The sequence below is a fragment of the Narcine bancroftii genome, chromosome 6 (assembly GCF_036971445.1).
Source record: "Narcine bancroftii isolate sNarBan1 chromosome 6, sNarBan1.hap1, whole genome shotgun sequence".
Lineage (NCBI taxonomy): Eukaryota > Metazoa > Chordata > Chondrichthyes > Torpediniformes > Narcinidae > Narcine > Narcine bancroftii.
Window position 1 is genome coordinate 156,374,809 of NC_091474.1, and position 17,632 is coordinate 156,392,440.

At 44.4% G+C, this 17,632-nt stretch overlaps 1 protein-coding gene across 23 annotated transcripts in view; it reads left to right on the plus strand.

Moving 5' to 3' along the window:
• ldah (lipid droplet associated hydrolase) overlaps positions 1–17,632 on the plus strand; it is a 281,972-nt gene that overhangs the window by 18,440 nt on the left and 245,900 nt on the right. For 9 of the 23 annotated variants that reach the window (XM_069886448.1, XM_069886442.1, XM_069886440.1 and 6 more), the window contains one exon: positions 17,147–17,312. In XM_069886448.1, coding sequence (XP_069742549.1) covers positions 17,177–17,312 — 136 coding nt within the window. In that variant the 5' untranslated portion in view covers positions 17,147–17,176. Of the gene's footprint in view, positions 1–670; positions 957–1,681; positions 1,782–8,620; positions 8,669–17,146; positions 17,313–17,632 lie in introns of those variants that run through there. The other 14 variants (XM_069886429.1, XM_069886427.1, XM_069886426.1 and 11 more) reach the window with 7 other exon arrangements.

Here is a 17,632-nt window from a genome sequence, read left to right on the forward strand (position 1 = left end):
GCAAGCACATTTAAGTTTTCCGTGTAATATGAGAAAGAGCATGCATTTAAATAGTCAATGAGACATGTAAGCTATCAGGAATGGGACCTTCCTTTTGAACATTCTGAAAGAGAGTCTTGGACTAGAAATATTAATTGTTTTTATTTCCACATAACCTGTAGACTTGTGTCTTTCCAGCACCTTCTGTTTTTATTTTAGATTTTGAGCAATATTTAGATTTTCATTTAGTGCAGTCAAAACTTGATAACACTTTTAAGTCATGTGTACTGTTTTATCTGTAATTTCATATTTCTTTCCTCAAATGGAAATGGCCATGTTTCAAGAAATTCTGTTCATATAAACTTTAAATGCCTGAAAACAACTCTGAGCTTTTATGTGGTGGCAACTAAAATCTGGAACATGAGATTAAAACACGGTTCTTGCTACTTACAATATATTCAAATTTAAAACATTTAATTCTTAACTAGATGATGTTATGCCTGTTCAACAAGTGTGGGCAGAGGTTCCAGAAAGGGAATTGTTGTTGCATGCACACGGACATTCTGCCTTTGGGTACACGGTGGATGGAGAAAGTGGTAGTACTATTGTTACAGGTTAAAGGATCATAGGTAAGTTTCTATTTATAACACTGGCTCATAAGCCCTATCTGTATCTGCTACTGTTTCTACAGGACACTAAGTCATTGAAACTTTCAGCTGCAAGTGTCAAGGCTAGTAGCCACCGCACACTGTTCAGTATGAAAAGTACTGTGCTTCCTGGCAACCAAGGTGACAGACTGCCACATTTGGAATAAAACTCTAAGATTAACCACTTTTCCAATTGCAACTGGCTTTCCTTCTTCACCATCTGCAATTTATCAGCAGTGGGCAAGCATCACCAAAATATATTTCTGAGAAAAGAGTTTTGTTATTGATATCTGAACTTGGGGAGAAGCATCAGAAGAGTCCGATAATAAGGTATTTCATTGCAAACACCTGCTCTCACCATTATTAAGCTGGGTTAGCTTCCATGTGGCAACAATTTCTGTATAATATTTCTTAAAGAAGAATTGCCCATTATCAAATGCAAGGAAGTTCCATGTCATCCACCTCAGATCTTGCTGCAAATAATCAATGAACCACATCAGTGGAAGACATAGGTGGTTGACATAGTAAATGTTCCTAAATCATTTAGCCTAAGTTAAGTACTTATCGTCTTGCATGTCAGATTTGTTTCAGTGAATGATCTTTGCCTCCAGGAGACTATATTCAGTATAGACTGGAGCGACATGGGGAATGCTTATGTGAAACAGGAGCACATTGATCATCAAATAGAAAGAAATTTGAAAAAGAGCTCCATGTCAGGAATAAAATCTGTTACCAAATAGAAACTGATTAAATAATTGTTTGAAGGTGAATTTGGATCTGATTCAGATAAAAGTTGCACCTGTTATGAGTAGAACCTGAAAGGTCACTGTAACCGAACTTGAATATGAACCATGTATTCAAAGACGTAGGTTCCAGAGGTCCTTAGATTGCTTGTTATTTCTTAAATGGTCTTTTTGGTTCTTTTCGTGAGCCTTGTAACAGGGGAGCACATGTAGTTCCTAACATGTGAGGGTCAAAAAAAAAGTTAAGCCTGTGGAATGGGCATAACAATGGCCCATGACTAGCTTTAGATTCTTTGTGCATTCAGTATGGTTCTCCCATAAAGGGCAACCACACATTCATTCCAAAAGCTAACAGGTTCTTGAAGCTTTCTGTACTACCCTAACCATAGCACTATGTTAAGACCATCAAAAGGTTTGTCATTATTATTGTCACAGCACATTATTATATCGTAAACATTGTCTATTTATTTATTTCTCTTCCTTTTATATTTGTTGTCCTTATTTCTCTTTTTACGTGTTAATTAGTGTAAATGCCAGCATATAAGATAACCCTTGAAACCCTCAAAAAGCACTCAACAACAGGGTTGTCTTGTATGCCTGTTTCAAAAATGAGACCTTAAATTCTACTGAAAAAAACCACTCGGTGTATATTTGGTATATAAGATGACCCTTGAAGCGCCCAAAAGTCCCACCCAACAACAAAATTTTCAAGTATCCGCCAAATTAGAAAAAAATTTTTGTAAAAAAAACACATTTAAATTCCTTCAAAATCACTATCCTCGTCTGAGGCAAGGACATCTAGAGTCTCACTGTTTACACAGTCATCGTACAGCTCTCAGTCTGTATCTGATGAGTCTGCTTCCACTTCATTGTCAGTGTCCCACAATAAATCATGCTCCATACCATCCATTGCACTAGAGATATCACACTTTTTGAGAGTTTTCATTACAGTCTCTATTTCACTTTCCCATACTTTGATCACAAAATCACACAGCACATCAAGTGATGCAGCACACCTTGTCCTGCCTTTTCTAAAGGATTTTTCTGCACTTGTCATCTAATTATTCTATTCTTCACGCATATGATCTTTAAATGGCTTGTTCAAGCAGACATCTCGTGGTTACAATAAGAGAAGTCAAAGCCACCTGGGATAACAGCAAACACAGTATTATTTAGTGCTAATTTATTTTTTGTGTTCTCCGTAAAGTGGCTGCGAAACATATCCCAGACCAACAAACTCCGAAATTTGCATATACCACCTGGCCGCTTGTTCCACGCATTGTTTATCCATAGTTTTACACCACTTTCATCCATCCTTTTTCATGAAAATGTACAAAAACACCTGCTGGGAATTTTATTTTGGGTTTTAGTTTGCACTTGAAGATTACAATGGGTTTTATCTTCGTACCATAAACCATGTATGATAACATCACTAAACCTGGTCCTTTCATGGCCCGTATTCTGGCTTGCTCAGTTTTCACACCTTTACATTCCCCAGTTTTATGGCCTATCATGTCGAAATTCATGGGGGTTTGTCCATGTTTCCAATATGAAGACTGGTGATTCTGCTCCTGACGTATAATAAACTGCTGAAAAATGATAACTTTATGATCAAGATCTGTTGGTAGTTTCTGAGCGATTTTTGTTTTATGTCATAATACCAGATTTTTCCTGTTCATGAAACTGTTGCACCAACCTACTGTACCTTTAACATCTTTACTCTCTTCTAGGTTTGACTTTGCCCACTTCACTGCATATGGTCTGATTTTATTTCTTGTGACTATGTAGTAATCTTCCCTCTGTTCGTGTGCCCATTCTGCAACGTGATTTTCCAGCTGTGGCCAACGAATGATTCCTCTTCTCATTGAACATTTTTTTGGGGTTTTTTTTTCTGAAAACATCCTCATTCTTTCTCCACTCTCTTACCATCTTCTCACTTATTTCAAATGTTGCAGGAAAGCAGCTCAGTTGGTCGACTCCTTACCCACTTCAATGACTTTTAACTTAAAACTTGCTTCATACTTTCTTTTGCTGGGAGCTCCATGATACAACTAGCTCAGTCAACACTATGTTTTTTTTGGGGGGTGGGGGTCATCTTATACACCTGATATATGATAAAACCATGAAAATGAGGCGACCCGTCTTATCTGAAGGTTGTCTTATATGCCAAAATATACGGTATACTGTAAGTGTTAATGTGTTTGATGTACCTGCAAAGTTGCAGCAAGTAAGATTTGAGTCACATCTGTATATTATACAAATGTATGTGACAATAAACTTAATGCCTCTAACATGGAAAACAGATATAGATAGATGAGACATATAAGGCAATCGAACAACTGAAAAGTGGCAAAGCAGCAGATGGAATCCCCCCCAGAGGTCTGGAAGGCTGGCGGCAAAACTCTGCATGCCAAACTGCATGAGTTTTTCAAGCTTTGTTGGGACCAAGGAAAACTGCCTCAGGATCTTCGTGATGCCACCATCATCACCCTGTACAAAAACAAAGGCGAGAAATCAGACTGCTCAAACTACAGGGGAATCACGCTGCTCTCCATTGCAGGCAAAATCTTCACTAGGATTCTACTAAATAGAATAATACCAAGTGTCGCCGAGACTATTCTCCCAGAATCACAGTGCGGCTTTCGCGCGAACAGAGGTACTACTGACATGGTCTTTGCCCTCAGACAGCTCCAAGAAAAGTGCAGAGAACAAAACAAAGGACTCTACATCACCTTTGTTGACCTCACCAAAGCCTTCGACACCGTGAGCAGGAAAGGGCTTTGGCAAATACTAGAGTGCATCAGATGTCCCCCAAAGTTCCTCAACATGATTCTTTCTTTGGCTTGGCTTCGCGGACGAAGATTTATGGAGGGGGTAAAAAGTCCACGTCAGCTGCAGGCTCGTTTGTGGCTGACCAGTCCGATGCGGGACAGGCAGACACGATTGCAGCGGTTGCAAGGGAAAATTGGTTGGTTGGGGTTGGGTGTTGGGTTTTTCCTCCTTTGCCTTTTGTCAGTGAGGTGGGCTTTGCGGTCTTCTTCAAAGGAGGCTGCTGCCCGCCAAACTGTGAGGCGCCAAGATGCACGGTTTGAGGCGTTATCAGCCCACTGGCGGTGGTCAATGTGGCAGGCACCAAGAGATTTCTTTAGGCAGTCCTTGTACCTTTTCTTTGGTGCACCTCTGTCACGGTGGCCAGTGGAGAGCTCGCCATATAATACGATCTTGGGAAGGCGATGGTCCTCCATTCTGGAGACGTGACCCATCCAGCGCAGCTGGATCTTCAGCAGCGTGGACTCGATGCTGTCGACCTCTGCCATCTCGAGTACCTTGACGTTAGGGGTGTGAGCGCTCCAATGGATGTTGAGGATGGAGCGGAGACAACGCTGGTGGAAGCGTTCTAGGAGCCGTAGGTGGTGCCGGTAGAGGACTCATGATTCGGAGCCGAACAGGAGTGTGGGTATGACAACGGCTCTGTATACGCTTATCTTTGTGATGTTTTTCAGTTGGTTGATTTTCCAGACTCTTTTGTGAAGTCTTCCAAAGGCGCTATTTGCCTTGGCGAGTCTGTTGTCTATCTCATTGTCAATCCTTGCATCTGATGAAATGGTGCAGCCGAGATAGGTAAACTGGTTGACCGTTTTGAGTTTTGTGTGCCCGATGGAGATGTGGGGGGGCTGGTAGTCATGGTGGGGAGCTGGCTGATGGAGGACCTCAGTTTTCTTCAGGCTGACTTCCAGGCCAAACATTTTGGCAGTTTCCGCAAAGCAGGACGTCAAGCGCTGAAGAGCTGGCTCTGAATGGGCAACTAAAGCGGCATCATCTGCAAAGAGTAGTTCACGGACAAGTTTCTCTTGTGTCTTGGTGTGAGCTTGCAGGCGCCTCAGATTGAAGAGACTGCCATCCGTGCGGTACCGGATGTAAACAGCGTCTTCATTGTTGGGGTCTTTCATGGCTTGGTTCAGCATCATGCTGAAGAAGATTGAAAAGAGGGTTGGTGCGAGAACACAGCCTTGCTTCACGCCATTGTTAATGGAGAAGGGTTCAGAGAGCTCATTGCTGTATCTGACCCGACCTTGTTGGTTTTCGTGCAGTTGGATAATCATGTTGAGGAACTTTGGGGGACATCCGATGCGCTCTAGTATTTGCCAAAGCCCTTTCCTGCTCACGGTGTCGAAGGCTTTGGTGAGGTCAACAAAGGTGATGTAGAGTCCTTTGTTTTGTTCTCTGCACTTTTCTTGGAGCTGTCTGAGGGCAAAGACCATGTCAGTGGTTCCTCTGTTTGCGCGAAAGCCTCACTGTGATTCTGGGAGAATATTCTCAGCGACACTAGGTATTATTCTATTTAGTAGAATCCTAGCGAAGATTTTGCCTGCAATGGAGAGCAACGTGATTCCCCTGTAGTTTGAGCAGTCTGATTTCTCGCCTTTGTTTTTGTACAGGGTGATGATGGTGGCATCACGAAGATCCTGAGGCAGTTTACCTTGGTCCCAACAAAGCTTGAAAAACTCATGCAGTTTGGCATGCAGAGTTTTGCCGCCAGCCATCCAGACTTCTGGGGGGATTCCATCCATACCTGCTGCTTTGCCACTTTTCAGTTGTTCGATTGCCTTATATGTCTCATCCAGGGTGGGAACCTCATCCAGCTCTAGCCTTAGGGGCTGTTGAGGGAGCTGGAGCAGGGCGGAATCTTGGACTGAGCGGTTGGTACTGAAAAGAGATTGGAAGTGTTCTGACCATCGGTTGAGGATGGAGATCTTGTCGCTGAGGAGGACTTTGCCGTCTGAGCTGCGCAGCGGGCTTTGGACTTGGGGTGAGGGGCCGTACACAGCCTTTAGAGCCTCGTAGAAACCCCTGAAGTCGCCATTATCCAACTGCACGAAAACCAACAAGGTCGGGTCAGATACAGCAATGAGCTCTCTGAACCCTTCTCCATTAACAATGGCGTGAAGCAAGGCAGATTCAAGGCTTTTCAATCTTCTTCAGCATGATGCTGAACCAAGCCATGAAAGACCTCAACAATGAAGACGCTGTTTACATCCGGTACCGCACGGATGGCAGTCTCTTCAATCTGAGGCGCCTGCACGCTCACACCAAGACACAAGAGAAACTTGTCCGTGAACTACTCTTTGCAGACGATGCCGCTTTAGTTGCCCATTCAGAGCCAGCTCTTCAGCGCTTGACGTCCTGCTTTGCGGAAACTGCCAAAATGTTTGGCCTGGAAGTCAGCCTGAAGAAAACTGAGGTCCTCCATCAGCCAGCTCCCCACCATGATTACCAGCCCCCCCACATCTCCATCGGGCACACAAAACTCAAAACGGTCAACCAGTTTACCAATCTCGGCTGCACCATTTCATCAGATGCAAAGATCGACAATGAGATAGACAACAGACTCGCCAAGGCAAATAGCGCCTTTGGAAGACTACACAAAAGAGTCTGGAAAAACAACCAACTGAAAAACCTCACAAAGATAAGCGTATACAGAGCTGTTGTCATACCCACACTCCTGTTCGGCTCCGAATCATGGGTCCTCTACCGGCATCACCTACGGCTCCTAGAACACTTCCACCAGCGTTGTCTCCGCTCCATCCTCAACATCCATTGGAGCGCTTTCATCCCTAACGTCGAAGTACTCGAGATGGCAGAGGTCGACAGCATCGAGTCCACGCTGCTGAAGATCCAGCTGCACTGGGTGGGTCACGTCTCCAGAATGGAGGACCATCGCCTTCCCAAGATCGTGTTATATGGCGAGCTCTCCACTGGCCACCGTGACAGAGGTGCACCAAAGAAGAGGTACAAGGACTGCCTAAAGAAATCTCTTGGTGCCTGCCACATTGACCACCGCTAGTGGGCTGATATCGCCTCAAACCGTGCATCTTGGCGCCTCACAGTTTGGCGGGCAGCAACCTCCTTTGAAGAAGACCGCAGAGCCCACCTCACTGACAAAAGGCAAAGGAGGAAAAACCCAACACCCAACCCCAACCAACCAATTTTCCCCTGAAGCCGGTGCTACCGTGTCTGCCTGTCCCGCATCGGACTTGTCAGCCACAAACGAGCCTGCAGCTGACGTGGACTTTTACCCCCTCCATAAATCTTCGTCCGCGAAGCCAAGCCAAAGAAAGAAGAGAAACCTGCAAAGCTGCAGCAAGTAAGATTTGAGTCACATCTGTATATTATACAAATGTATGTGACAATAAACTTAATGCCTCTAACATGGAAAACAGATATGGATAGATGGTCAGCCAAATGTTAACATGGAGTGAAAGGAGGCAGTGTAAAAGTTTGGACAAAGGGGAATATTTTGCAGAGAGTCTTAAAGTATGAAAGAGTGAATGACTGAAGGAGTTGTTGTCATTCAGGGTGGAGTAAATGTTTATGTCAATAATTATGAGAGGAATGTTGAGTTCTTGCAGGGTTTTAGATTGGAAGTAGTTGGTGATAAGGTTTGGGGCATCAGAATATGAATTTTAAATCAAAAATATTTTGGATCTGAATTAATGTACGTCAGCAAATGTGGGTTCCTGATGCACAGGTGAGAATATGGACAGCATTGAACTGGACATCTTTTACCTCTAGAGACTTGAAAGATGAGGAAGTGGTCAGGAGAATTGTGAATAACAAGTTTAAAAGTATCAGAAGAATGAGCAGGGTTGATTTTAACACTGTGATACATGTCCAACGAGGGCAGTGCTACAGATTCAAATTCCAGTAGCATATAATGATAGTCTGATTTAGCCTGAGGTATTGACTGAAAAGGTAGGTGAAATTAATACCAAAGGAATGGAAGTTTAAGGGTGAAGTGAGCTAAATATAAATATCATTTTAAATTTAGACATCCAGCATAGTAACAGGCCATTTCAGCCTACGAGTCTGTGCCGCCCAATTTACACCAATTAATCTACAACCCCTAATGTGGTTCATACAGTGGGAGGAAAGCGGAGCCTCAGGGGAAAACCCACACGGACACAGGGAGAACGTACAAACTCCTTACCGACAGTGCCATATTCAAGTCCTGGTGCTGTAAAGGCGTTGCGCTAACCACTCTGTCAACCGTGCTGTCCAAAGCTTTAATATTCTTTACATTGATGTGGGGTTGCTTGGATTAAATAGTGCCATTCCATGGTCTTTTTGCATATATTACAATAGAAAAAATGAATTATAATTTATCACAGATAGTGAAAGACTATGCAAGCAGTTCTTTTGGACAAGAGTTCAGTGGTAGCCAATTCTTCTCTATTTACCTTTGATTTCCAGATGGGATTCCCTGAATGTGGCTGAAATTCCATAGGAAACTCTAGTCAGGTATGTTTCAACTCAAGTTCATCGTCAAGCTGTTGTATTTTGGAAGGACAAACCAAGAAAGAATGTACACAGTAAATGGTAGGGCACTGAGGAGTGCAGTAGAACAGAGGGATCTGGGAATACAGATACAAAATTCCCTGAGAGTGGTGTCACATGTGGATAAAGTTGTAAAAAGAGCTTTTGACATATTAGCCTTAATAAATCAAAATATGCAGTACAGGAGTTGGGCTGTTATGTCAAAGTTGTATAAGACATTGATGAGGCCAAATTTGGAGTATTATGTGTAGTTTTGGTCACCTAACTACAGGAAAGATATCAATAAGATTGAAAGAGTGCAGAGAAGATCTACTTAGATGTTGCTCGAACTTCAGGAAATTAGTTACATGGTAATTTTAAACAGGTGAGGACTTTATTCCCTGGAGCATAGAACAATGTTGGAAGATTTGATTGAGGTATTCAAAATTATGAGGGGGATAGACAGAGTGAATGTAGATAGGCTTATTCCATTCAGGGTGGGTGAGATACAAACCAGAGGACATGGGTTGAGGGTGAAAATGGAAAAGTTTAGGGGGAACATGAGGGAGAACTTCTTCATACAGAGTGGTGGGAGTCTGGAACGAGCTTCCAGCTGAAGTGGTGAATGCAGGCTCAGTTTTAACATTTAAGAAGAGTTTGGACAGGTACACGGATGGGAGAGGCATGGAGGGTGCAAGTCAGTGGGACTAGGCAAAAAAAAAGGGTTCAGCACAGACCAGAGGGGCCGAGGTGGCCTTTTCTGTGCTTTTCTATGGTACATGTAGCGTGATGTAGTGATAGAGTTTGTTTTGCAAGCAATCCAGCTAGACATCAAATACATAGTACAGCAAGTTAAACACAGTGCAAAAATGCAGAGTTATAGAGGGAGATCAGAGGTATGGGGCAATGGCAACATATTTTTAATGTTTTGAGGTTGGAAAAACAGGAAAAACATCTTATTGAATCTGTTGGTGCATAATCTCATATTTGTGAATCTTCTTGTCGGGAGGATGGTGAAGAAAGTGTGGCTGGGGTAGGAGAAGTATTTTAATATATTTACAGTTTCTTACAGCCTAAGGCAGAGCAATTCCTGAGTCACTTTGTCAGGATACTTTTAGTGGCACATCAATAGAAGTTATTAAATGGTAGAGGCGACATTGCCAAATTTCCTCAGGCTTTGGATGAAATAGAGTTAGTCAACATGGGTGGACCAGGACAAATCACTGGAGAAATTCACTCCAAGGAACTTAAAGCAGTCTCCTATCTCCACCTCAGCATTGTTGATGATGACCCAAAGGTGAGGTTCACCCCTCCTCCAGAAATCCATAAGCAGCTTGTTGGTCCTATGAATATCGAAGGACCACCAAACTCTCCCTCCTATACTCCAACTTGTCATTGTTAGAGATCTATTCCACAAAGGTGGTATCATCTGCGAATTTATATAAGGAGTTGGAGGAGTGTTTGGCCACACTGTCATGGTTGTATAGCGAGTATCAGAGGGGGTTGAGTGCACAGCCTTGTGGGGACCTGATGTTGTGGATTATTCTGTGACCAATTCTCACTAATTGTGGCCTGCTGGACAGGAGGTTAGGCAGTAGTTGGCCTCATCAGCCACAACTATAAGTCACACTGCAGAGAAGAGGTGGAAAATCTTGTAAAATGGCGCGAGAGTAATGTGGACAAGATGAAGGAGATTATCGTGGAATTCAGGAGGACAAGGAATAGCCACACTCCACTACACATCAACAACTGTGTAGTGGAGAGCATCAAATTCCTTGGAGTTCACTTAACTAGTGACGTATCGTGGGCATACAACATCTCCTCACTTGTCAAGAAGGTGCAACAGTGACTGCACTTCCTGAGAAGACTGGTTACTTGTGATGCCCCGCAGCAGCAGTAAGCAGACACAAACTTTTTTTAAAAATTTTTATTTTTCATACTATGAACCATATTAACCAAAACACACACAAACATTTCCCTCTTGAATATACAGTGTCATTTTCTCCCCTTCCCCCCCTCCTTCCCATCCCCCTCCCTACCCACTAAACGATCAACATATACAATACAAAAAACCCATTAAGCAATGTCATCACACAAAGAAAATAAACAAGAAAATTGTGTCATATACTTTTACACACTGGGTCAGTTCATTTAGTCTTCTTTTCATTCTATCATTTTAGGGGACGGAGGTCCGCAGTAGGCCCTCTCTGTTGTGTTCCATGTACGGTTCCCAAATTTGTTTGAATACTGTGACTTTATTTTTTAAATTATATCTTATTTTTTCCAATGGAATACATTTATTAATTTCTATGTAACATTGCTGTACTCTCAGGCTCTTTTTTGATTTCCAGGTTGACATTATACATTTGTTTGCTACAGCTAAGGCTATCATAATAAATCTTTTTTGCATTTCATCCAGTTTGAGGCCTAATTCTTTACTTCTAATATTACTTAGAAGAACTAACTCACAGTACAATGTTTGCATACCACCAACTGAAAACCTACTTAAAGGACAAACTGGGAAGCAGGCTGAGGTTACCAGAAGGAAGCAGCTTTGAATATGTGATTACAGACGCAATGATAATTAAAAGATTTATAACAAACATGTACATCAAGTTGCAAGAGAAAGAGAACAATGAAATAAGCTGTAAACCCAAACAAAAGTGTGAACAAGATCCAAACATAAAGATGAAAAATGGGAAAAGCTATGCTCCGGAACTATGAGAAATACAATAAACACAAGGTTACACATGATACAATATAATGATGCTGAACCAAGCCATGAAAGACCCCAACAATGAAGACGCTGTTTACATCCGGTACCGCACGGATGGCAGTCTCTTCAATCTGAGGCGCCTGCAAGCTCACACCAAGACACAAGAGAAACTTGTCCGTGAACTACTCTTAGCAGATGGTGCCGCTTTAGTTGCCCATTCAGAGCCAGCTCTTCAGCGCTTGACGTCCTGCTTTGCGGAAACTGCCAAAATGTTTGGCCTGGAAGTCAGCCTGAAGAAAACTGAGGTCCTCCATCAGCCAGCTCCCCACCATGACTACCAGCCCCCCCACATCTCCATCGGGCACACAAAACTCAAAACGGTCAACCAGTTTACCTATCTCGGCTGCACCATTTCATCAGATGCAAGGATCGACAATGAGATAGACAACAGACTCGCCAAGGCAAATAGCGCCTTTGGAAGACTACACAAAAGAGTCTGGAAAAACAACCAACTGAAAAACCTCACAAAGATAAGCGTATACAGAGCCGTTGTCATACCCACACTCCTGTTCGGCTCCGAATCATGGGTCCTCTACCGGCACCACCTACGGCTCCTAGAACGCTTCCACCAGCGTTGTCTCCGCTCCATCCTCAACATCCATTGGAGCGCTCACACCCCTAACGTCGAGGTACTCGAGATGGCAGAGGTCGACAGCATCGAGTCCACGCTGCTGAAGATCCAGCTGCGCTGGATGGGTCACGTCTCCAGAATGGAGGACCATCGCCTTCCCAAGATCGTATTATATGGCGAGCTCTCCACTGGCCACCGTGACAGAGGTGCACCAAAGAAAAGGTACAAGGACTGCCTAAAGAAATCTCTTGGTGCCTGCCACATTGACCACCGCCAGTGGGCTGATAACGCCTCAAACCGTGCATCTTGGCGCCTCACAGTTTGGCGGGCAGCAGCCTCCTTTGAAGAAGACCGCAGAGCCCACCTCACTGACAAAAGGCAAAGGAGGAAAAACCCAACACCCAACCCCAACCAACCAATTTTCCCTTGCAACCGCTGCAATCGTGTCTGCCTGTCCCGCATCGGACTGGTCAGCCACAAACGAGCCTGCAGCTGACGTGGACTTTTTACCCCCTCCATAAATCTTCGTCCGCGAAGCCAAGCCAAAGAAAGAAGAAGACACATGATACAATATAATTGGTTACACAGGCTATATACCACGCCCCAAAAATTAAATAAATGAGACCAAACAGTATCAGATAGATGTTTTCACTGTAAGAAGGAAATGGGAACAACAGTACATCCAATTTGGGCATGTGAGAAAGTGGAAAAGTTTTGGGAAGATCTAAATCAGGTATTAAATAAAATCACAAAAAGCAACATACCAAAAAAGCAGACACAAACTTGAAGACTGTACAACAGGCTTGATTTGGCTAAAAGTCTCTGCTACAGTAGTGACTGTGATGGTGGCTCCTGAGTGACGGGCTCAGGACTATATCCCAGTTGGATGATTGACAGCCATCTGGGTGGAGTTAGCCCCCTAGGGATCTATTCAGGTTGGCTGATTGACAGCTGGACAGGTGTAGTCTGTCCTCTGGTGGTCTTCCTGTAGGTACAGAGATCAGCCCCTGCAGTAGACTAGTGGTGTATCACCACATTGACCCCCTTCTTTAAAATTGTCCTGGGGGGATTGAGTAATAATCCCAGGCAGTGTTTACATATTACAGATTAAACAGTCCGGTGGCCATTGGGATCTCTGTGACCGTCGCAGGGTTGGCTCCTGGTCAAAGGTTGGCGAGGGTGTGCTGGGTGCCTGAGGGCTGGTAGGGGTGGTTGGGATGGGTGCCAGAATGGTTGGCGTGGTGTAGCGTGGAGTGGCTGGGTCGGCCTGGATCGGCAAGAGGGGATGTCACTGGAGGGGAGGGGTAGATAGGTCGCCCCCTGAGTCATGGGTGGGCCTTGGATGCCTGAGGTAGGAAGGATGCTTCGGGTCGACGTGGACCTCTGGTGGTAGAGGCTGTGCTCGTGTTGGTTCCCCCACTGGTGCCAGATCCCTGGTCAAGACGGTGTCCTCCTGGCCACTGATGTAGGCATAGTTGTGATTGGGGTGGAGGAGGAACACCTGCTTAACCAGGGCGTCATTCTTGTGGGAGCACCAGTCCCAGAGACGTGAGCCATGCTGGGAGGTTCATTCCAATCGCCAATTTCCTGACCGTTGATAGTGACGTCCATCATCGAACGCCCGAATCCATGTGGGATATCTCTTTTAAGTTTTATGGCCGCTAGGACCATCTTGGGGTCTGAATCACTGCTCCCCGACAATTTAGGTGAGTGGTGGCCAGTGGCGTCCTCTGCAAGTGTGGGGTGTGTCGAGTGGGCGGTCTGGTCGGCACCCGTGTTGACCACGTTGTCCTATCCTGGGTGGAGGGTGTGGTGCGGTTCCAAGTAGGCCTGATCGGTCCAAGATGGCAGTGGTTTTCAGTCGGCAAAAGATGGCGGCGCCCTGCGGGGATGGTTTGCTTTACCCGCCAGTCGAGCCACCCGCACGGGCGGTAGTGATGACATCGGGGCTGAAAGTGACTTTCGGCATCGGCAGAAGTGATATCATCATCGATTCTGGCAGGTCCTGGCAGGTGAGGCTTCAGCAGGTATGGCGGCACCTATGGTGAGCACATGACCACAGAAATCGGCCCCTGCAGTAGACTAGTGGTGTAAAACCACATTGATCCCCTTCTTTAAAATTGTCCTGGGGGCGTTGAGTAATAGTCCCAGGCCATGTTTACATATTACAGATTAAACAGTCTGGCAGCCATCGGGGTCTCTGTGATCGTTGCATGGTTGGCTCCTGGTCAAAGGTTGGTGAGGGTGTGCTGGGTGTCTGAGGGCTAGTCGGGGTGGTTGGGGTAGGGTGGGGCCGGAGGTGGGGCTGGCAAGGAGGACAGAAGTAACAGAAAAAGCAATGGTGTTTGCCTGGTCATCACATGTGGTGGCGTCTGGGGGATAGCGATGTGATCATGAAGGGCCGCCGAGCTGCTGGCAGGCCTAGAGAAGCACACTTACGCGTAGTGGCCTTTCTTGCCACATCATGAGCTGAACAGGTTCCTGGCCAGGCAGTTTTTATGAGATTTTTGGCCTGACCTACACCGGAACCCACAGTACTTACAAGAGCGCTGGGTGCCTGCAGCAGCGATGCTCTCTTCCACCAGTGATCCCTGAGTCACGGCAGCTGTCTGGGCCGGCCATGCAGAGGCTTGGGGAAGTCGGGAGTCAAAGGCTTCTGCATGGAGGGCTGCAGCCTCCAAGGAGTGGACCACCTCCACAGTTCAGGCAAATGAGATGTCTTCCAGCAGCTACTGCCGGACGGTCCTTGAGCACAGGCCTCGAACACAGGTGTCCCTGATCAATCAATCCACTTCCCCTTCGTTCACCCCGTGCTCTGCCAGACACAGATGGAAGAGCTCACGCAGGACCCCAGGCTTCAGATGTCTCACCTGCCTGCTGGGCTTGGATACTTAGCAGGTATCTGGCATATACCACGTTTGTCAGGGGCTTGTACATGGCCACCAGGGTGGTCATCGCTTCCAGGTACTCGGTGCAGTCTCTGAAGTCTTGGAAGGCATGAGGGCCCAATTTATTGCAGAGCACCACGAGTTTCTTCTGGTTCGTATTGACCACGTCAGTGGGCCTGGATGACTGCCTCGACTGCGTGCTTCCAGGTCTCGAAGCGTGCCTGGGCTTCCAGGTGCCGAGGGTCGATTTCCAGGGTCCCGACGATCAGGAGATTTTTCATGGCAGGTTTAAATTTTACCAAATAAATTGTGCTGCACTGCAGCAGCAGAAAGCAGACACAAATTTGAAGACTGTACAACAGGCTTTATTTGGCTAAAAGTGTCTGCTACAATAGTGGCTGTGATGCTGGCTTCTGAGTGACTGGCTCAGGAACGGCTGGCTTAGGACTATATCCCGATCGGGTGATTGACAGCCAGTCAGGAGGAATTAGCTCCCCAGTGGTCTATTCCGGTTGGCTGATTGACAGCTGGCCAGGTGTAATCTGCCCTCTGGTGGTCTTCCTGCAGGTAGAGAGATTGCCGCATGCAGTAGGCTACTGGCCACCATTATGGCAGTCTTTTAAAGAAGCTCTATCGAGAGTGTCCTGGCCGACTGTATTATAATGTGGTATGGTTGCTGCAGAGAAATGGACTGGAGGTCAATGCACAGGATCATAAGAGCAGCAGAAAGTTTCCCTCCTCCCCATCGACGTGACCTACAAGGATTGTTCTCTGAAGACGTGCGCAAAATCATTGAGAACCCCTTCCATCCCATACACTGCATCCTTCAGCTGCTTCCTTCAGGAAAGAGATACAGGAGTTTCAGAGTCAACTTCTTCCCACAGGGAGTGAGAAGGCTGAACCACCAATGGAACTGTTCACATTAACCATCTGGGACTCTCATGTTCACAAAGCAACATCTATTTATTTATTTGTATAAATGAATACTCGTCTTACACATGCATTGTTGTCTGTGTGCGTTACGTCTTGTGGGTTTGCGTGTTTTGCACTGAGAACCGGAAAACTCTCTTTCATAAGGTTGTACTTGTGCAATCAGATGACAATAAACTTGATTTGAAATTGCAGAGAGGAAGCTGAGGCCAAGGTCACAGAGTTTGGGAATGAGTTTGTTTGGTACTTTTGAGTTGAAGGTGGAGCTATGATCAATGAATAGTCATCTGACATGGATGACCTTGTAATCCCGGTTTTCCAAAGGTTGAGTGTTGGGCCAGGAATCTGGCATCTGCTGTAGAGCTGTTGCATGGGTATGCAAATTGGACTGGGTTAAGAGTGGCTGATAGGCTGGAGTTATTGTGAGCCATGACCAGCCTCTCAAAGGACTTCATGATGGCAAATGTCAGAGCCTCCAGTCGGGTAGTCATCAGGGTCTATAATTGTGCATGTAAGAAGAACCAGCTTTCAGGACAGCCTCTAGTGAAATTAAGGGTAGTTGGCATTCATATTATTATATTCATATTCAATAATAATTCATATTATTATTCATTGTTTCAATTTACTGTAACTGACATGAACCTCCTTGTATATTACTGATGCATGGGTTTTTTTTCTGATCATTTTCAAGCTTCTCGGTACTTTCCTCAACCTGGTTATGGAAAGACTGATTGACAGTAATTGAAATATATTTGTGTAACTATGAAGGAAATCTGAATTGTTTGACTTCATGACAAGGGGCAAGATTTTTCACTTTGATGATTGTGTACTTCGTAAAAACTTTAAATTCATAGTAACAAATCGATCAACAAAATTGCCCTTTAAATTATGTTTTTATTAATGCACGATTTAACATTCAGAATTATTCCAGGATCCCTTGTAGAAATGGCTCTAATGCTTTACCTTGCATTGTTGCTCTCGTTTTATTGTCAGTGAAATCAAATCAATGTTACTGCAGCTATTATCATGTTTAGAATTCTTCAGTTGGCTTGTACTTGTTCTGTTATGATAGCAATTTCCATGCAGCTGTGCAATTTGGACAGCTTTAAACTTCAAAGTGAAGTTTCTGTCCAACTTTGAGTTGTGCCATCCATGAAGTGATTGAAACTATGCCTGCCTCATTTATGTTTCATGCAGTTACAATTTGTGCTACCTGTAGAAGGTAAATTTAATTAAGTCTTCAATATTCACTTTACCTTTTCCAAATACAGGACACTAATTGCATGTTTCTGTGACAGGAATAAATTTTGTTTTGCTCTGTATCCACCATGGAGGAAGAACCACAGGAAGAATTCCTCTACTGTAATGGGGCTGCTACTCAGCTGTTAAAATTGGGATCCCTTGACTGTTGGCTGAAAGATGAAACAAATACTTCTTCCAATGTATTATTCCTGATTATTCCAGGTAAGATATCTAATATATCGGGTTTTCAAAAGCAAACAAAATAAATATAGAAGTGTTATCAAATCTTGAGTCTGCCAGAATCAAGTGCAAGCAGAAGCCCAGTTATTTTGCAAAGATCTTATTCAGATTAATAATTTCCAGATGATACATTAGTGTCTGGATGAAATGCAATGTTGATTCAGACTATTTGGAAATAAACTTGTTCAGAAATAAGATGATCAAACAAATCTGAAAATTTATGACACTAAAGACTGTTTCTTCATGCTTTCCTAATAATTTTGTAATTAAAAGGGATATGTTGCATTTTATTGTCTAGTAAA